The sequence below is a fragment of the Pyrus communis genome, chromosome 13, assembly GCF_963583255.1.
Source record: "Pyrus communis chromosome 13, drPyrComm1.1, whole genome shotgun sequence".
Lineage (NCBI taxonomy): Eukaryota > Viridiplantae > Streptophyta > Magnoliopsida > Rosales > Rosaceae > Pyrus > Pyrus communis.
The window spans coordinates 2,861,634-2,883,212 of NC_084815.1; the positions used below are offsets into that span (position 1 = coordinate 2,861,634).

General features: G+C 36.4%; 3 protein-coding genes across 3 annotated transcripts; 2 read left to right on the forward strand and 1 right to left on the reverse strand.

Annotated features, from left to right (window-relative positions):
* Positions 1–429: 429 nt before the first annotated feature.
* On the reverse strand, positions 430–3,151 carry LOC137712998 (protein LEAD-SENSITIVE 1). The gene is made up of 3 exons (XM_068452224.1): positions 3,012–3,151; positions 2,813–2,886; positions 430–1,361 (listed from the first exon to the last, which is right to left on the reverse strand). The coding sequence occupies exons 1-3, from the start codon at positions 3,029–3,031 to the stop codon at positions 652–654; spliced, it is 804 nt and encodes a 267-aa protein (XP_068308325.1). The 5' UTR covers positions 3,032–3,151; the 3' UTR covers positions 430–651.
* Positions 3,152–5,535: 2,384 nt separating this feature from the next.
* On the forward strand, positions 5,536–6,126 carry LOC137713390 (uncharacterized). The gene has a single exon (XM_068452681.1). It carries the CDS (start codon positions 5,536–5,538, stop codon positions 6,124–6,126), a length of 591 nt encoding a protein of 196 aa, XP_068308782.1.
* Positions 6,127–13,239: 7,113 nt separating this feature from the next.
* On the forward strand, positions 13,240–18,931 carry LOC137713728 (digalactosyldiacylglycerol synthase 1, chloroplastic-like). Its single transcript, XM_068453071.1, has 7 exons — positions 13,240–14,026; positions 15,141–15,173; positions 15,977–16,064; positions 16,616–17,097; positions 17,187–17,453; positions 17,624–17,973; positions 18,146–18,931. Exons 1-7 carry the CDS (start codon positions 13,403–13,405, stop codon positions 18,678–18,680), a joined length of 2,379 nt encoding a protein of 792 aa, XP_068309172.1. The 5' UTR covers positions 13,240–13,402; the 3' UTR covers positions 18,681–18,931.
* Positions 18,932–21,579: the final 2,648 nt, after the last annotated feature.

Here is a 21,579-nt window from a genome sequence, read left to right on the forward strand (position 1 = left end):
TGTTCATACTAGTTTGATTTCCCCCTCCCCAACATCATTTTCCAGGATTTAACTTTATAGTTCACTTGTTTAAAGCATTCACCCAAGAAACTTGTAGGTTATACATGCGCATGAAGTGTCGAGTTTGATCTCACCCTCCCGAAAATCGTTTGTAACCATACTAGTTCGATTTCCCCCTCCCCAACATCATTTTTTTCTCGGATTTAACATATAGCTCACTTGTTTAAAGCATTCACCCAAAAGATTTGTCGGTTATACATGCACCTGAAGTCTCGAGTTTAATTTCACCCTCCCGAACATCATTTGTGTAATCCTCCCGAACATCATTTGTATCCAACATGAGTTCGATTTCCCCCTCCCCAACATCATTTGTATCCAACAAAAAGAAATATGTGTGGCACAAATTTAGAGGTGTTATAGTTCGGTACCTTAGTAAGTATGATCATGAATAAAGTAAAAAAAATCCCACACCGATCATTTTACAAAGAAGGTTTTTGAATAAAGGCAGATGCCACCAATCTTGGCCTTATAAACTCCAAATATGCTGGTGGACAACATGAAGAAAACACAAACATCTCATCATACAAGCCAGCTTAAACAGCAGATGTCATTGCACAAGTGCTTATTAATGTAATAAAAACAATCAAACTATCAAGCGACAAGGTTCGAAGAACCTCCTGCAAGGGCCGTGATTGGGGCCGCTGTGATTTGGGCCTCGGCCACCTGGAGCAGGCCAGCTGCCACTCTCCTCGTCATATCCTCGACCGACACCTTCACTACATCCCTCCTCATGCCAATGTCAGCAGCATACCTACTAGCACAGTAGACTCCAATGGCAGTTGCGGCCATCCCATAAACATTGGTTGTGACAAGACGCAATGGCGTGGACAAAACAGCTGCAAGAGGTCCCCCTATGATGGATACTGCTTGGCCGCTTTGCCCGATTGTTCCTTGATCCAGAACAAGCAGTCCCGTTTTGCAGTAAATAGCAAAGTCTTCACAGTTGTTCTTGAACACGTTGTAGCAACCAAAGCCATTCTCAAACAGGTATTTTGCTCGATGGACCACAACATCGTCTGGGTCTGAGACTGCAAGGGTACAGGTTCCGCCGCGTGCTTTTGCAATAAAAAGAGCAGGGTTGACAGCATATTCAAAACGATACAAGATGCCACCTGCAAGAAAGCAGTTCAGGCATGAGGAGAGAACACCACTGCCCTCTTCCCGTGGAGTGCAAATTTGGCAGGGTTGTTGAGGTTGGGCTGGCCCTGAGCTAACCAAGAGAAGATCCAGCATTGTCCCCGTTCCTACTTCTTGTCCACGTCTCGTAAAATGAATGACTGTGTCATTCCCAACATAGATGCCTGTCCTTTGCCATGCACAGGAAGGATATTTATCAAAAAACAGGTATAAAGAACACAGAACTAAGAAAACTGGTCATATTGTAACTGAGCGGTATCACAAAAAAGAGGCAATAGACGATTCCTAAACAGAACTATTTGGCTCCGAATGAGTCTCCCCCAGCCTTGAAAATGCAAATGGTACCTCTTCAGGATATTTACTTCTAAACGCACACAAAAGATTAACGAACCAACATATCATTGCTGCGAACAGAGAATAAGAGCGATGTCCTTGTTGTACAGAACCATTCATGACATTTCTTGAACTCAAATTAATTAACCAAGATTTAGGTCAATGTTATGAGGAACGATATCCCCTGGACATAAAACTCCAACAAGGAGAAACTAAGGATCGTCACTCATAATCAAGACAAAATTCTAGAGAGAGCACTATAACCTAAAATGCATAGCCTGCCGGCTCGCCCTCTTAGATAATTTATAACTTTACCCGCCTTTGATAACACCTTAAGAACACAAAAATTTTATTTCTTTATTTGTTCATTTTTTTGGGTTTGAAGCAACGCCATGCCAGTGCCATAGAGGCAGGTACTAAAATTTTGAGGTATTGAACACTATTAATGACTCTGGAGTAAAGAGATAAGAAAAGTAGTGATGGTTGGAAAACATGTAGTTTAAAGTGGGTAATAATGCCACTCAAAAACAACCCTAACACAATTAGAGGGGCAGATAAAGATGCATAGCAATCGGGTCCGAGGGTGATAGACTGGAAGGAAACATTGTAAGGAGCTATAGACTCTAGTCACTAGAAAAAGAACTTGTTCAAAGACGTCTCCACCTCCCACGGGGTAAACCACAGCTGCAATGTACCAAAGAAACCAAAGGCCACTGGGTTTATTAGGGCATGACTTAATAGCTCCCATGTAAACTACTACACAAGTCATCAGGCATGCACCTACTTCAGCCCATTAAGCAAAATCATATCAAGTAATAACATTCCTCATAATCGAGAAGCTGGTGGTTTCTTGGAAACGAAAGACAATACACGCTAGCTAACAATACGCTTGGTGCTACATCATAGCCATACAGGGGTAGATTATTGCAACCATATACGTATGAATCGAGGGCAATGAAACACCGATTCTCGGGCTTCATTTATCGAATTACACTAAATAATTGTGGTTAGAACTCAAATGCCACATGATCAAATCATCATTTTCCAATAATCTTAATAAAAAAAACTCATGGAGCTTAAAGTTCCCATCTTTGTCATAAAAACTTTAATCACATAAAAGTCCTTAAAATTTGGATAATCTTAATTCTTAATCCACCGATCATTGCCTCAGAAATCGAAAACAAGCAAGCTACTCTAACATCCAAACCATGTAATTTCCTAACCAAAAAGAGGAAATTTAAAACAAAAAATCAATGGAAAAAAAAATGGGAAGCGAGAGAACCGTGATGGGCATAGATATAAGCAGTCCTCCAAGAGTAGATGTGATCCCCTGGCTTCAAGCTCCCCTTATCCACCCTGCATCATTTCATTCCACAACACATACGCATTTCAATTCCCATTCCTTCAAATTTTCAAAACCCACAAAAAAAAAAAAAAAAAAAAATCCTGCTTTCCCAAAAAATAAAAAAGGAAGATCATACCTGTTGGAGAGCAGCCCCATTCTCTTCTGTTTGCTTTTTCTGTTCTTCTTCTTCTTCTTTTGATTTCTGAGGAAAAGAGTTGAATTCTGGGGAATTTGATTCCTGGAGATTAAAGGGAAAAGGAAGGAGGGATAAAAGCGACGGGGTTCCTTCTCGTAAAAAGCAAACGGAAACGGAAGGGAAAGCTTACTCATTAAGGTAATTGTGTTGGGGGGGGGGGGGGGGGGGGGGCCAGCTGTGGCAGGATTTCCACGTGTCCGACGGGACAGCCTCCGCACAGTCTTCGTGGGCAATGCCGACAGAGGCCCGGCTCGCTAGTGCCTAGCCAGTGGCGATGGGCCAAGTTCATTGTTCGGCCCAAAATCTTGTCTTTTTATCAACGGCCCAAAATCTTATTTGGTTAATATATTGTCATTTGATGCTTAGGAGAGCAAAGCTCGTCGTCTTATCAACAGCCTAAAATTGGTTAAACATCAATCTTTTTTTGTTCTCTAGACATCAGTTTTTTGACATTTACGTTGTTCCTGATCACATTATACAATGTCATACAATCAGAAACTTATATTTGACATTATTTTACTAGAACGAGACGCAGGGTGATGCTAAATCCATTTTATACAAGTCCTTATAGATACAAAGACTATATTCTCCTACAGTTTCATTCTAAATGAGACTGATGGCAGTAGCTGAAACGGGTTAGCAGGTTGCGGATCATACTCATGGGCTACTCGTATAGTTCCAAGGGTAACTTGATACACTAAAACTCTCTCTTACATTGAGTTTGAAGCATGTAAGAGGGCTCCTCCAAGTTGGTTCCCAAAAAGGTTAGATATTTACTCTCTTGTTTTGGGCCGTTTAACCCTTTTATCTTAGGACCAATGTCATGTATTTCCATAAGTTAGTCACATGGCCCAAAATCACTTTCTAATTGGTTTACATGAAATGGATCCCTTTTTATAGTTCATTTAGATTACAAAACCAAGTTCTTTTAATTTAGAAATAGCGATACATGGATCCTTATATAAGGTAATCATTTTGACTCACTTATCAACACATTTTGACATACATATCAAATATCTAATTTTTCTTGATGGGGAAATTACTATTTTCACATGGAAAAAATTGTAGCAATGATTCCTCAATTTTAACCCAATTGAAGCAATAGTATTTTAATTAAAAAAAAATCGTGATTATTGATTCATTAACTCATCAAATTGTGCAACTATGGTCTTTTTAGTCAATTCCGTTAGAACTTCCGTCAAATGAGTCATGTTGGAACGATTATTGCTACAATTAGGTTAAAGTTGAGAGACCATTGCTCTAATTGAGTTAAGGTTGACGAACTTGTTCTCCAATTGGTTTAAAGTTGAGATGCTACAAATTTTCTCATTTGGTTTTCCATATTTGCCTCTTGACTCAGCCTCATGTGTGTAACACATGACTCATTTTAATGAAAGTTTTAACGAAGTTGACAAAAAAGACCATAGCTGCACGTTTTGATGAGTTGAGGGACTGATGGTTACATATTCTTAGTTAAAGAAACATTACTTCAGTTAGGTTAAAGTTGAGAGACCACTACTACAATTGCCTCTCACACATAAGAAGCCAAATATATTGCATTTAAGAAAAGTTTCTTATTTTTTCCCCTTAACACTCGCCAGTGAAACCCTAATTATTTTAAAAAGATTACATGGAAAAAAAATCGAAGTATGAACATATCATATGTTGGAAATTTTGAGTAGAATTTCATTGTCCCACATTGGTCACTACCAAAAGATTCACTCACTTTATAAGGCTTTGTCCCTTATAGAAAGTGATTGGAGTGATGGACTATGGAGAATAAAATTAGGCTCAACTTTGGGTTTGACCTTTGTGGTGTACTAATTAATTGATAATTAATATATAATTAATTATCAAAAGATGGGCCTTGGGTCTTGGGGCTCTTGGGCTCGGGCTCTAATAATTATATTCTTTAATTAATTATTTTTAATTCATTTCAGATTTAATTAATTAATTATTTTTTACCAATAGACTCATCTTTTCAGATGAAGTCTGAAGTGTGGTGAAAGAACGCAGAGAGCAAATACCTCTCTAAGAAGATGTCTCCCAACGAATGCATCCCTTTTTCATACTTGTTGCGAACATGCATAATCCTATTATATATACATTCATATGCATGACATTTAGAACGCAGGAATACATAATTTTTCTTTTACAATCAAAAGCATTCTTACTGAGAGAACCATAAAGAAATTCGCCAGAAGTTAAGTTTTTCGGTGTTGAAATTCTGACTTGATCGTTGAATCCTGGTAAAGCAAACGTCTGTAGAACTACAAGCACTAAGTAGGGGCGAAATCTGTTTCAAGGATATTGCGGTACGCAAGCCTCGATCTTCAGTTTATCTGTTTAATATAATTTCGTTGTTCATACTCTATTAAGTTAGTTGTTTGCATTTATAATTCATTAGCATTTATAAATATATCATTGATTGTTGATATTTATCCAACAATCTTGAAACGGATAAATGGATCAACAATCTGTGAATATGAATGGCACTATGTCAAAATACTCTGATAAGCCTGAGAACTTCAAGGGGCTAGATTTCAAGAGATGGCAACAAAAGATGATGTTTTTCCTGATAACCATGAATCTCGCTCATGTTGTCAAGGAAGAAGCTTCAAAGTCTAATGAGAATCCAATGACAAAAGTTTCTGTCATGGCAATTGAAGTTTGGAATCATTCTGAGTTTTGTTGCAGGAATTATATTCTAAATAGTTTGGATGACAATCTCTATGATTATTCTCTATGCAAGACTGCAGAGGAGTTGTGGGAATCCCTGGAGAAAAAGTATAAGATTGATGATGCTGGTTCAAAGAAATTTGTTATTGGTAAGTTTCTCAAATACACTATGGTGGATTCAAAGTCTATTGTCTCTCAGGTCAAAGTAATCCAAAAATTGATCTATGAACTACACTCCGAGGGATACGAGATCAATGAGCATTTCCCAGTTAGGGCAATAATTGAGAAATTGCCAACTTCCTGGAATGACTTCAAAATTTATCTCAAGCACAAGTGTCGTGAGATGAATATGGAAGATTTGATTTTGAGACTATGAGTGGAAGAAGACCACAAAAAGGCAGACCGTTCTAGTGGGTTTGCTGCCATTGAAGACAATGCGAATTATGTTGAGGGATGAAACTCCAAGGCCAAGAATAAGGCTCCGAAAACTAAGAAATTTGTACAATCTGCCCTTGCTCCTAAAGCCAAGAATCTAAAGAAGATTAAGGGCTCATGTTATGTGTGTGGCAAATTTGGTCACAAGGCACGAGCTTGTTATCATCACAAGGATGGAAATCATGCCAACGGAAACAACAACAACCATACTAATATGGCAATCACTGATGAAGAGTTGGTTGCTATTATGCCAAGGTCAACATGGTTTCGAATGTGAGTGAATGGTTGATGGATACTGGTGCTACCAAGAACATCTGCACTGACAGAAATTTGTTCACTGAATACCATCCTGTTGCTCCTAGAAAAAAACTGTATATGGGCAATTCTGCTTCATCTGCAGTGGAGGGGAAAAGCAAAGTGGTATTCAAATTCACATCTGGAAAGAGTCTCACCTTGCTGAATGTGTTGCATGTTCTTGAAATAAAGAGGAAATTGGTTTCTGGACCTATTATGATTGCTAGGGCTTTAAACTTGTATTTGAATCCAACAAATTTGTACTTACTAAGGGCGAGATGTTTGTTGGAAAGGGATATGTGGCTAATGGCCTCGTGAAACTCAATGTAATTGCCATTGATGATGCTAATAAAATAAATGCTTCTACTTATATTGTTGAGTCTTCTAATATTTGGCATGCTAAATTAGGACGCGTTAATTTTCGTTCCATGCAAAGAATGGTTAAATTAGAATTATTACCTAAATTCGAAATTGATTTTAATCATAAGTGTGAAACACGTACTGAATTGAAATTTGCTAGGAAGACTAGAAAGTCAATTTTGGAAAGATCAAATGAATTACTTGGTTTAATTCATAGTGATATTTGTGACTTTAAATCCACACCAACTCGTGGAGGAAAGAATATTATGTTACTTGTATTGATGATTGCAATAAGTATTGCTATCTTTATTTGATTCATAGCAAGGACGAAACTTTGAATATGTTTAAGACATATAAAGCTGAAGTTGAAAATCAACTTGAGAGAAAAATCAAAGCACTTAGATCCGATAGAGGAGGTGAGTATGAGTCTACCTTCTCATATTTTTGTGCACAACATGGAATTATACATCAAACAACGGCTCCATACACACCACAACAAAATGGCGTTGTCGAAAGGAAAAATAAAACATTCAAGGATATGATTAATTCCATGTTAAGTAGTTTGGGACTTCCACACAGTTTGTGGGGTGAAACTTTACTTACTGCAAATACCTTTTTAAATAAGGTTCCTCAAAAGAAGATTGACGAGTCACCTTATGAACTATGGAAATGACATAAACCCACATATAAAACTCTCAAAGTGTGGGGTTGCTTAGCAAAAGTGCAAGTTCCGTTATCAAAAAGAACAAAATTAGGACCTATTGATTGTGCATTCATTGGATATGCAAACAATAGTGCTGCTTATAAGTTCCTTGTAGTAAAATCTTCGATTTTAGACATACATGGTAACACTATATTAGAATCGGCAGATAAAGAATTCTTTAAGGATCTATTTCCTTACAAAGAAAAGGACTTTGGTCCTAATAAAAGGAGGATTCATGATCTAAGTCATGATGAGGCCTCTTCTTCGAGTATCCAAGACAATCATGTGGAACCAAGAAGAGGAAAAAGAAACAAAGTTTCTAAAAACTTTGGACCAATTTCATTGCTTACTTGTCCGAGAATGAACCAGAACTTTTAAAGAAGCAATGTCTTATTCCAAGGCTCCTTTATGGAAGGAAGCAATTAAAAGTGAAATGGAATCCATTATGGAAAATAACACATGGGAATTGTTTGATTTACCTCCAATTGGTCATAAATGGATTTTCAAGAAGAAACTTAAGGCGGATGGAACCATGGACAAGTTCAAGGCACGCGTAGTTGCCAAAGGTTATCACCAAAAGGAAGGGTTAGATTATTTCGACACTTATTTTCCAATTTCTTGCATAACGTCAATTAGGACGTTAATAACGATTGTGGCTGTGTACAACTTTGATATATATATATATATATATATATATATATATCAAATGAATGTAAAAACAACATTTTTAAATGGAGAACTTGATGAAGACATATACATGGAACAACCTAAAGGGTTCGTGCTTAAAGGACAAGAAGGCAAAGTGTGCAAATTAATTAAGTCATTATATGAACTTAAACAAGCACCAAAACAATGGCATGAGAAATTTGATCATACTTTGTTGACACATGGGTTCAAAATAAATGAATTTGATAAATGTGTCTACATTAAGAGTAATGATAAAACTTGCATTATTGTCTACTTGTATGTGGATGATATGTTCATAATGAAAACTTATAAAGATGTAATAAACAAAACAAATAAAATGTCGAATTCAAGTTTTGACATGAAAGACTTAGGTCAAGCCGATGTCATATTAGGAATTCAAATTAAGAGAAATAGTGAAGGGTATGTCTTTACACAATCCCATTATGTGGAAAAAATATTATGAAGGTTTGGTTAATTTGACTGCAAACCTGTTGCAACTCCTTTTGATGCTAGATGCAAGTTGGAGAAAAATAAAGGCAATGCTATATCTCAACTTGAATATTCTCAAGTAATTGGAAGTCTAATGTACTTGATGAATTCAACTAGGCCTGACTTAACTTATGCAGTATGTAGGCTTAGTAGATATACAAGTAATTCGGCACAAGAGCATTGTGATGCTTTAGTAAAAGTGTTAAGGTATTTGAAAAATACACTTGACTACGAATTACTCTACACAAAGTATCCACCTATTATACAAGGTTTCAGTGATGCTAATTGGATTTCTAACACTACAGAATCCAAGTCGACAAGTGGATATGTTTTTACCATGAGAGGTGTAGCAATATCTTGGGAATCCTCTAAATGGAAATGTATAGCTCGTTCCACCATGGAGTCAGAGTTTATCACACTTGGCTAGAGAAGAAGTTGAGTGGTTCAAACATTTTTTGGAGGATATTTTGGTGTGGCCAAAGCCTGTAACTGCTATATGTATACATTGTGACAGTATGGTCGCACAATCAAGGGCCAAAAGTCATTTATATAATGGAAAGTTGCGACACATCAGGCGTCGACATAATACTCTTAAGAAGTTGCGCTCCAATAGAATAATATTCATTGATTATGTAAAGTCAAAAGAAAATATAGCTGATCTTTTGACAAAAGGCCTACCAAGAGAGCAAATATTATTTACATCGAGGGGAATGGGTCTCAAACCAATTCAATGGATCGAACTAGGCAGAAACCTAACCTAGCTGATTGGAGATCCCATGGTCTATGTTCAATAGACAAACTAGTTGAGTTTGATTCAAAAATTGAACACACAACTTACCCATTCTTATGATAAAATGTGTGTTGTCTATTGAAGTTCGAGGGGTTATGTTTTATACATTTAATGACATTAATATCTTGTTATCAAGAGGAATATAGTAGACTATTCTTAATTAATGTCACCTATATAGGAGTAAATGGGGCCGTATTTATGAGAATTGAAATGGCTAAATTCTTTAAAGCTCCTACGAAATTCGGGATCTGCAGGGTCAAAATGAACACAACAGTATGAATTGACGTGTGGCAGACATGATATGTGTGTAGCATATTGTCTCGGTTTACTACTGCGGTGAACAGTTCAAGATCTTCCACATCCACTGCGTCACCAAGTAAACCTGATATGTTTTCACTAGGGTAAGTTCAAGTCCAAAAGACACTTCACCCAACGCATATCATGTATATTCTTTCTCAGTTTTAGGCAGCCTAGTCATACATTTGCATTCAAATGTGGGGTGTTATAAGTAAATTGGTGGTGTTTGAATGAAATTTCAACTCAAATGTGGGGTATTGTTGGAAATCTTGAGTAGAATTTCATTGTCCCACATTGATCACTACCAAAATGTTCTCTCATTTTATAAGGCTTTGTCCCTTATAGAAAGTGATTGGCGTGATAGACCATCGAGAATAAAATTGGGCTTAACTTTGGGTTTGGGCTTTGGGGTGTACTAATTAATTGATAATTAATATATAATTAATTATCAAAAGATGGGCCTTGGGTCTTGGAGCTTTTGGGCTCGGGCTCTAATAATTAAAGAGAACTTTAACGAAAAACTCCCGGTAGTGTTCATTTTAACGAAAAATCATATTTTTATACTAAAAAGTCAATCTTGGTACTATTCATTTTACCCTGTATTTTGTCATTATCATTAAAACTCAAAGTTTTCAAGCCTTTTTCATTAGTTTTCCTTTAATTAAATTCTTTAATTAATTATTTTTAATTAATTAATTAATTTTTACCAATAGACTCATCTTTTCAGATGAAGTCTGAAGTGTAGTGAAAGAACATGGAGAGCAAACACCCATATGAGAAAATGTCCCCCAATAGATGCATCCCTTTTTCAGACCTATTGCGAACAAGTATAATCATATTATATATACATCCATCTGCATGACATTTAGAACATAGGAAAACATAATTCTTCTTCTACAATCCAAAACATTCTTACTGAGAGAACCACAAAGAAATTCGCCAGAAGTTAAGTTTTCCGATGCTGGAATTCTGACTTGATCGTTGAATCCTGGTAAAGCAGACGTCTGTAGAACTAGAAGCACTGAGTAGGGATGAAATATTTGTTTCAAGGACATTGCAATACGCAAGCCTCAATCTTCATTTTATCTATTTAATATTATTTCATTGTTTATACTCTATTAAGTTAGTTGTTTACCTTTATCATTTATTAGCATATATTAATATATAATTAATTGTTGATATTTATCCAACATCACAATCATAACCTCGTACCCCACCCTCCCTCACCCCACTTAGACTAATCCCCCAAGACTTTGAAACCCTAGAAACGTTACTTCCACCATCCTTAAAAGCTAAGAATTGTGATCCCTGTGAACCAATACATGCACTTAATTTGTCCAACACAAAATTGTAAGCAAACATACATTGAACCCTACTAATACATAATACCATACACTTGGACCTCATAGTCTGTATCTATGAGTTGAAGTCGGCATTTAGGTCACCAAGTGATGAGGAGGTCCACAAGTGACGAAACATGTTACCAAAAGTATATATTCATAGACGATGACATGCACGGTGCAGAACACGGTAGACAAATAAAGGTGGGTTCACATTTACACCAACCCGCACGTCATATCTTGGCTGACACCAAACCACTCAAATTTTAATGTGATTTTCAACGGTTACTAGGATGGACTAAGATGCTTCCTCATTGGTCAATTGACTTATCTTATCTGCAGTCCCAGAGAAAAATTCAAACTGTCTTTACGTAGAGATCCTGTCTGAGCGTGCCATGCAGTACACATTTGAAATCGTCAAAGCTACATGCAGTAAAAGGACGAAATATGCCGTAGCTTTCAATTGAACAATCAAGTATACATTTCATTTCGTGTCCATTTGAAATCGTCAAAGCCACACGCTTTTTTTTTTTAATTTTTTTTTTACAAGCAACGATGAAGAAATTATATTAAAACGAAGCTTAATAACCTATTTCAGCTTTTTTGTTATAAATTTTGCTAAAAGTGATTTTGATTTTTGATTTTTTGATTTTTATGAATTCTTTAACAATGAGGGTTCGACTTCATATTGTAATGCTGCAATATTAATGTATTTATATTTTGATGAAATGGCATTTGCTTGTTCACATTTCTCATATATTTAGGGAGGGTAATCAAGCTGCTGATTGTTTGTCTAGTTGAATGTTGATCATTCCATTGTTTGTTGGTCGACGCTAGGCGCTAGTCAGACAACGGAACTGGGGCCTAGTGCCTAGGCGGATTTAAGTAACTTTATTATATATTGTACAAATAAGTACCTATTTATACTTAAAAAATATATATTTGTATTGGAATACATAAATTGAAAAATAGAATAACTTATAGATTAGAAAGTTTTAGAACATATTGAAAAACACGGGGAACTAGAATATAATGAGTGTTCATCTAAGTACTTAACAAGTCGCTTACAATTTATTTAAAAAAAAAATGCAAATGAAAATTATCTATTTTCTATGTAAGTGAGAGATACGACCTAAGCGAGTGCATATGCGTGTCTAAGCGGGCTAGCTACGAGTCTAAGAAGGTTAATGAGACATTTCTTAATTTTCAAATGTCTAAAGATTAATCGGGTGGTAGCTAACTACCTAGCATTTAGAATAATGCCTTCTTGTTATATATTTCTCAACTTTCTTGTTATATGTTTTGCTAAAAGTGATTTTGACGTGGTTTTTACGAATTCTGTAACAGCCAAAGTTTGGCTTCATGTCTTGTTTAACATATTGTATCTATATAAGTCATTTTCTATGATAATAATGCCTTATTTTGCTGTTTTATAAAAATATAACATCTGCAATATTATGCAATATTTGACATGTCTATACGTCATGAACTGAAATTCATCTTCCCACTAAATATTGTTTTTTCTTTGAGCTGAAATAACTATATGCCATTGCCATCAACCATGTGCTTACTATGAGTTGGCATTGTTTATTCAGAAATCAATATTTCTTAGAAGTGCTTCGGTTAAAGTGTTTTGACTAGAAGTGCTAGAACGCATTTGATGCAAGTGATTCACAAAGAAGCACTTTTCGACAGTCCTTCAATCGTGCTTTTAACTAGTTCGAATACCGTCCAAACATTGCCTTAAAATTTCCCACGCAGGAATCAACATCCCGCCCTACTCTCATGTCAGAACAGAGACGGAAACGGCGGGACAAGAAATTAAGCCACCGAAGCAAATGTTCCCCCAATCAATTCCCGCCACGTCCTCCTTATCAACATTCATACACGAATCACAGTGCACACAAATCTCAGCCGTCAATCACCAGGCTCCAGCATATTCTTCGCTCCAGAATATTCTCATCGCGAACCGAACCCAGCCAATTACACCTCGCCATGTCATCCCATCACGTGCCCTATTTCCACGTCACCATCCCTAAACCGCATCGTTACATGCGAATATCCGACTTGGAAAGTACACGTGCAACAGCAAGGTTGCAGAAACAGAGCGCCCCGAAAATACCAACCGTTAAATTCTCAGCCCACCCATAACTCGTCTCTGTTTGTTTCCTTATATCTGCAAGCTTCCCGAATTCCGATTCGGAACTCTAGAAAATTCAATTGGTTTGCTCTCAGTCGAAACCCTAGCTTCTACGCCATGGGAAGCGAAGGCCAAGCTTCGACCTCCTCCAACGCCTTCTCCTTCATATCGAAAGGGTGGAGGGAAGTGAAGGACTCGGCCGACGCGGATCTCCAGTTGATGAAGCACCGGGCCAATGAGTTCAAGAACCTCGCGACATCGTTCGACCGCGAGCTCGAGAACCTGTTCAAGTTCAACTCCGCGTCGTCGGCGGGGATTCGGTCGGCTTCGGCGTCTCCGCCGGCGGAGATAGACTTCGTCAAGAAGCTGCAGCCGAAGCTGTCGGAGTTTCGGAGGGTGTATTCGTCGCCGGGATTCAGCAAGAAGGTTCTGGACAAGTGGAGCCACAGGTCGAGGATCCGGATCGATTTGTCGGCGATAAAGAATGCGCTGGTGTCGGAGGTGGAGGACAGGGATGGGGTTATGGAATTTAATAGGGGTATTAGGGGAAGGCCATTGAAGTTCAGTGAGTTTTGGGGCGAGTGGAAAGGGGAGGGTAAGGGGGAGGATGAGGAGAGACAGTCTAACAAGGACTGGGAGCCAATTCGGGCGTTGAAGACGAGATTGAAAGAGTTTGAAAAGCGGGAATTTCTCGGTGGATTTAAGAACAGTGAGTTTGTGGAGAAATTCAAGTCCAGCTTGGTTTGTTCTCTCTACCTTCATTTCGTATTTTGTTGCTTTCAGTTCCGAGTTTCCGAAGCAATTAAATTTGTTAACTTTGTATCTTAATTCCAATCGAATTTTTTTTTATTTTTCGGGTTCTTCATAGATTTTGATTGGCTATATGCATCAAAAATAAAAATTGAATCTTGACTGTAGTTTGTATTGGAATGACATGGTACAATTCAGGTGGAAGTTGGTATTAGTGATACATATAGGTGGCTATTGTGTTTTGGTTAATGAAAACTAAACAGATGTAAACCGAACTATGAAACTTTAAATTTGATAGCTTTGTGCTTATTTTTGTTATCGATATCTTTGTGAGTTTATTGGGTTGCCTACATTAAGTCGGGGTAGGGGACACTGAGAGACTATTGTGTTGAAATGTGATTGGATCCTTGGGGAATAAGACAGAACTTATGGGAAGCTAGTTACTAAGGTCTCCTGCACTAAATATGAATAAACAAGTTTAGAGTTGAAAATACGAAATATTTCATATTTGTTGTGATCGTTTGGTCACAAGAAGGTATAGAAGAAAAATCCTTCAGCTAAGGTTCTGAAATCATTGGAGAGAGTTTTGCAGTCAACAGTAAAGGGGTTTTTGATCAACTACTTTGAACCATGCGATGCCAAACAGTGTAGGCTTATGGTAGTTCTTTGTTATGCATAGATGTTGGGAGCCCAATATCATTCAGAACCACAACCTGTGCACCAATTGGAATATTATTAGATCAGTTAAAACTTAAAACTTGATATGTGTCAATGCCTATGCACTATGTCGTTGGGTATAAATGCTTCAGTCTGAGCGTCTAGTGTGTGACAATCCTTCTATCTAACTAACAAGCGAGTTGTTATTTTATTCAGAATGTATTTCTCTACACAATTTCATGAGGTGCATAGTGATGCCAAACAAATTATATGATGTTTGTCCTCTGAAAGGAGCATTCTTTTTGGTGTATCGCAGTTGTTTTTTCTGCAGTTTACATTTTAAATTTCCCAGTCTTTGTTATCCATGATCATTGTTTATTTCTTGTTATGTGGTAATAAAGAGGTGCTTGCATATTCTTACAATTATTTTTTTCCCTCCTGTTTTCAGAAATCAATTTACAAGGAGCCTGAGGAGTCAAAGGTTGGTATACATTCTGCATATTTTGCTTTTGTTTCCTTGTGTTTTTTTTATTGGAAATTTTTGTATTGTCCTTTTTGTTGGAATGTTTTGCTGTAACGTGTTACTGTGCAGAACTCATTTTTGGCATATTTATGTACATTATCTAATCTTTCACTGTCATAAGCCTCCAGAGGAATTTGCTTTCTTGGTATACGCTGGGTAAATAAAAGAAGCATTTGGCAATATCTGTAAATTTTGTGTATGTTTATTCAACACATAGTTTATACATAAAATTCTGTACATGTGTAAAAGAAATCATAATATAGCCTTGATGCCCAAGCCCTCCTAGTCCTCATCTTTCTCTTTGTGCTGTCCTTTTTGTTCCATTGAACTCACGATAAAGCTTTTTAATTTTTGTAACACAGTTGTAACTGTAGCCAAATAAGAGAAAAAGACGCGTTAGTAGTAGTACAGTTCCAACAAAGAATGGCTTAATATCCAAAACTTAACCAGAAAAAGATGAGACGCTAGGATTTGTTGTTCTTGCAAACTGTGGTGTCCGTATTCCATACACTGTACATATTGGGCAAGAGTTTCTAATCTTGGTAGCAAGAGAATACTAGACTTAGATTGGGTTTTAAATATTCTAAGACTCCGAAACCACGGGCCTGGATTTTGATGATGCTCCTTATGAACTGGTTTTGCTGTGCCTGTTTCATTTCATAATATTTGAATAATTAGATGGACATAACATAAAACCAGTTTAACTATAATTAAGTAGGTAATGTGCTATTGTAATTTTCTCTTTTCTATACATGATATAGGCAGTACCTCCTTTGGATGTGACAGAACTTTTGGCATGTTTGGTTAGGCAATCTGAACCTTTTCTGGATCAACTTGGCGTTAAGAGAAGTAAGTGATTCTTTAAGTTCTGTTTCAAGCTGTTACTGTATAAATTCTTGGGTCTATTTTGTGTCGTTTCTTCTGCTGGTGTGGGGAGACTTTCATGCTTTTGTGAAGTAATTAGATGAGTAGTGAGGCTTCAAGTTCTTTTTTAATATATATATATATATTTATATATGTATGTATGTATGTATGTATGTATATATGTGTATGTTTTATATTAAATTTGATACATACTTTATTTGAAAAATATCGGGTAAGTTATGGAATTTATAGTTCGAACTTTGTTGGACTATTTCCAAGTGTAAACATATGATATCAATCATGGTATAAACGGTGTTCTAAACTCATAGTGTCGACATCCTGATCATGAACATGAATCTATCTTAAAGAAGGATTCACCTGGGTATTAACTTATTGAGTAGCACCAGGATCATATCACTCTTAAACAACAATACGCACAAAAGCAAAAAAAAAGTAAAGGAATATAATTTCACATCTCTTTATCTTGGATTCTATTTGCCAAGACTGAACTTGTACGGTATTGGAAATGATTGCAGATGTGTGTGAGAAAATAGTGGAAAGCTTGTGCAGCAAACACAAGAACCAAGTGCTGCATTCACATTCTTCTGGAGAGTCATCTGTTCTAGACAGTGAGAACATAAATGATGAATTAGATTTGAGGATAGCCAGCGTCATCCAAAGCACAGGGCATTCTTATGATGGTGGGTTTTGGACAGACCATGCAAAACATGACCCCTCAGATGAGAAAAGACATGTTGCTATTGTCACAACTGCTAGTCTTCCTTGGATGACAGGAACAGCAGTGAATCCACTGTTTCGTGCTGCATATCTTGCAGAGTCTGCAAAACAGAATGTTACATTATTAGTTCCATGGCTTTGTAAATCAGATCAAGAACTTGTATATCCTAGCAACATCACTTTTGCTTCACCAGAAGAGCAGGAAATTTATATCCGTAACTGGCTTGAGGAAAGGATTGGCTTTAAAGCTGACTTTAAGATATCATTTTATCCAGGAAAGGTAATTTATCTGGTCAACCTGACTATGCAAATGACTTTTTATTTATATCATATCATGGTTGCTAATTGATATTTGGTCCTATATATTAGTTTTCAAAAGAAAGGCGAAGCATTTTACCAGCTGGGGACACTTCTCAGTTTATTCCGTCCAAGGATGCTGACATTGCTATTCTGGAAGAACCGGAACACTTGAATTGGTATCATCATGGTAAGCGTTGGACTGATAAATTTAACCATGTTGTTGGTGTTGTCCACACAAATTACTTGGAATATATCAAAAGGGAGAAGAATGGAGCTCTCCAAGCCTTCTTTGTGAAGCACATAAACAATTGGGTTACAAGAGCATACTGCGACAAGGTATTAGTGAATCCATTGAATATCTGATGATCATGTGCAATTTCTTTCTGAATGTGTTGTATCACGGTTTCTGCTAACGTTATTAGGGACGGGTGGGTTCAGAAAGATATTATAGACTTAGGTCTGCTTTTCTTGATCTGATAACTAAATTGTTAATGATTTTTCTCCAGGTTCTTCGCCTTTCCTCTGCCACACAGGATTTACCGAAGTCTGTGATTTGCAACGTCCACGGCGTGAATCCCAAGTTCTTGAGAATTGGAGAAAAGGTGGCTGCAGAAAGGGAACGTGGACAGGAAGCGTTCTCAAAAGGGGCATATTTCTTAGGGAAGATGGTCTGGGCAAAGGGATACCGTGAGCTCATAGATTTGTTGGCAAAGCACAAGAGTGACCTTGATGGCTTCAAGTTGGACGTGTATGGAAACGGAGAGGATGCCAATGAAGTTCAGAGTACGGCTAAAAGCTTGGACTTAAATCTCAACTTTCTTAAAGGAAGAGACCATGCAGATGATTCTCTTCACGGGTAAGGATCTTTTAGGAACTCTCTGTGCAAAAGAATATTAGCTCCTGCGCAGATCGTCACTTAGAAATAACATTCGATGAATGAATGATTAAACTGTTCAATCTTACAATTTTCTTTCTTTCTTGCCCTTCTTCATTTCTCCTGTTAATGATATTCTCTCTTTTGCTTGAAGGTACAAAGTCTTCATAAATCCCAGCGTTAGCGATGTGCTGTGCACGGCTACTGCTGAGGCGCTTGCCATGGGAAAGTTTGTAATTTGTGCGGATCATCCATCAAATGAGTTTTTCAGATCATTTCCTAATTGCTTGACCTACGAAACATCTGAGGAATTTGTTGCCAAAGTGAAGGAAGCACTGGAAAACGAACCTCAGCCCCTCACTCCCGAGCAACGATACCATCTTTCATGGGAAGCCGCAACCCAGAGGTTCATGGAGTATTCTGAGCTTGACAAAGTCTTGAACAAAGACAACAATGGTGCGAAATCAACCATGGGGAACCGAAAGAGGATCCCAAAATCAGCATCAATGCCTAGCTTGACGGGTATGGTTGACGGAGGATTGGCATTTGCCCACTACTGTCTCACCGGTAATGAATTCCTTAGACTATGCACCGGAGCAATTCCGGGAACCCGATACTACGACAAGCAACACTGTAAAGACCTTCGTCTCTTGCCTCCCCAGGTAGAAAATCCAATATACGGGTGGTAACTAGATTACCAGTCCAACTGTGTATAATACTAACTCATGGTATTTTAGGAGCCTGCAAGCAATGATTTAGGTAGAAAATGGTCTGTTGCTGTAAATGTATGCATTAATGGAGCATATATTTTGGTAGATATCCAGATCCAAGTTTTGCTTTCTTCTCTCGTATTTATCTGTAGAAAATTATTGACAGTATATAGCCAAGCCATGAAATTGTACTATGTTCAAACAGCATAATTTATTTCTTCAAATATTTCTTTCATAGGTGTAAAATTACTTACTTTGTTCAATAATTGTGGTATGTCGGATTTGAACTTAGGACCTTCTCTAATATAGTGGAGTTTGAAAGTCTACGATGGCGTAAAATTACTCTGGTAGACGTCATTAACATCCCATCTTACTCTCCCATTTTCATTGATATTCGGATTATCGAATTTAGATCTGATTTGAATTATTAGATTGTGCGTTTTTAGTTCATATCCTGTTAATTATATCAAATCTAATTGGATCCAGTTTAAATATCGATCCCCTTTGGAGATGCAAACTGAGTTTGCCTTTCCATTTTCTGAGATGGCAAGACAAATCGGCATTGCCTCTTGTTTGCCTTGTTAGCATATGGAAGGAGTGAGGTATCATCTTGAGGTAACTTTGTATTTTGACAACTTAGGTGACATACTTATGCATTCCACTTATCAAATTTTAACCTACTCCAAAGGTTGAGGTTGGATATTTTATAGACCATTTATGGTGCGATCCTAATTTGTTCAAATGATGAGGAAAGTACATTAATACTTTTAAAAATTGCGTGTTTTCACGGAGCTTCATACGGGTTTCAAATTGTTTTTACAATACTCTTTCGGTTAAAAGAATGCTGATGTCATTAAAAGGTTTCTTTAATAACAAATTTACCCTCAAAGATTGAATTTCAAATACATCGCCTAAGTTTTATTCGTATTTTCGCATGATCCCTTCGTAAAGAAGAAAACATTATGACAGTTCAAAAATGTAAGAAAACCGACATCGTTTATAGTATGTATATGGGGATACTCTTTACTAGAAATATTGTTTTTGCTTCGTGAATTACTGTTAAATAATGTCGCTTCATTTTATGTTTAGAGGTTATATGAAAGCATATTAGCGGGTCTTATTGTAAGGTTTAAAACCTTTAGGGGGTTATGTGAAAAAACAATTAACCTAAGGGGTTGAAAACACGATAAATCTCCGTGGCCGTGTAATTGTCTAGAAAAGTAAATTTGTCATTTATAAGAATTTTTTTAATGGAATCGCCAAATTTTGGATGAATTATAGGATTTTGAAACATGATATAAACTTATACATCTTTTTAAATTTGTAATATGAACTATATAAAATATCAAGCAGTTTATCATATCAATCCTAAATCATTAATTTGTTATCTTATTCTAACACCGTTAAATTTTCCATCCAAAATACTTGCACATGACTTATATTTAGAGTTATTTCAAATGTTTGACCTCATTTTCAATTCATTTCATTTGTTTGCCATAATCAATAACTTTGTAAAAACAATGTAAGTTTAATATTTATCATTGTTTTAAAGAACAACTATCTGCAAGAACATGTGATATATATTTTGAGGACTATACTGCTGGAGAGAAACTCGATTAGAACTAAGTTTCATTTTTTATTCAAAAAAAAAAAAATATATGCCATTGTGTAATCATTTTCATTTTTTGGTTTGTAGAAATCCTAGATTTTTATTTTATCTTAAGTAAGTTTTTAGAAGGGCTGTGGAGAATTAAAATGTCCTAAATAAGTTAATAACCCTAAACACAAGTCATGTGCAAGGCACACGACATATTTTGGAAAAAAAAAACCTAACGGAGTTAAGGGCATATGACAAATTAATGATTTTAGAAATTTGATATGATAAATCGATTAAAATTTTAGTTCATAAGAAAAATTCATAAAAGTGCGCAAGTTCATATGACATTTTAAAAAATTTCCCATGAACCAAAGGGTTTCATGAAAACATTTAGAAACCTCAGTGGATGTTTGTGTAATTTTTAAAACCTTGTGGGAATTCTGGAAACATGAAAAACCTCAAGGGGGATAGTTTTGATAACTCCAAGTAAAAACATGTAGAATCACTAAATTAATTTTTTTTGCAAAAGTTGTGTGGTTTCTAACTTTGCAAACAAGGTATGGTCGTCTAATGTGAAGGATGATGTAGGTTTACTTTGTTAGATGTACCTTTCTTATAAGGTATAGTTGTCGTGAAAGATAATGTAAGTTAGATGTACCTTTTTGTATGTAAATCTTTCTCTTGTAAGTCTTTCTTCTTTTAAAAGCAATATTGATAAGATGTGGTAAAATTGTTTGATACCTATTTAATTGGAGATGCTCTTAATGTGCCATGTTTAAACATTTGGTTTCATGTAATAATATAACAATCTCTGATTTATAGTCTATCAAGCTATATTACCGGTTAATAGTGGCTGTATATACTTTGTGTTTTAACTTCTGCGTGGGTTCCCTATGCAGTTTAATTATTAAAATGTACACTGACGTGAATTGAACTTGCGTTTGAAATGTCCAAATTAAATTAAAGTCTTTTTCTTCATGTGATCGCCATTTCCTGACGCTATAAATAACGACTCATGGCAGGAGGAACAACTTAGAATTTATTCAAATACAACGATTAAACTACTATAATATTCTAGGGAATTTTGGGACCTCTATTTTGTTAGTAATTAAGAATATTTCTATACAGATATATACATATATATATATGTATATATGTATGTACTGCCCAAACAATAAAGCCATTTCAATCTTCGGTTTCGGTTAGATAGGGTTTCAGACGTTGAAACTCTAATATACTCTTATTTATCATTCTATATATACTCTAATGCACTTTTATTCA

Excerpts from the sequence above, each read along its gene's own strand:
- LOC137713728 (XM_068453071.1), top strand. The coding sequence starts at position 13,403 with ATGGGAAGCGAAGGCCAAGCTTCGACCTCCTCCAACGCCTTCTCCTTC. Across the intron at positions 17,454-17,623 it reads CAAGAGCATACTGCGACAAG|GTTCTTCGCCTTTCCTCTGC; the intron begins GTATTAGTGAAT and ends ATTTTTCTCCAG. Across the intron at positions 17,974-18,145 it reads GCAGATGATTCTCTTCACGG|GTACAAAGTCTTCATAAATC; the intron begins GTAAGGATCTTT and ends TTTTGCTTGAAG.
- LOC137712998 (XM_068452224.1), bottom strand. The coding sequence starts at position 3,031 with ATGGGGCTGCTCTCCAACAG. Across the intron at positions 2,887-3,011 it reads ATGGGGCTGCTCTCCAACAG|GGTGGATAAGGGGAGCTTGA; the intron begins GTATGATCTTCC and ends GAAATGATGCAG. Across the intron at positions 1,362-2,812 it reads TTATATCTATGCCCATCACG|GCATCTATGTTGGGAATGAC; the intron begins GTTCTCTCGCTT and ends GGCAAAGGACAG.
- LOC137713390 (XM_068452681.1), top strand. The coding sequence starts at position 5,536 with ATGGATCAACAATCTGTGAATATGAATGGCACTATGTCAAAATACTCT.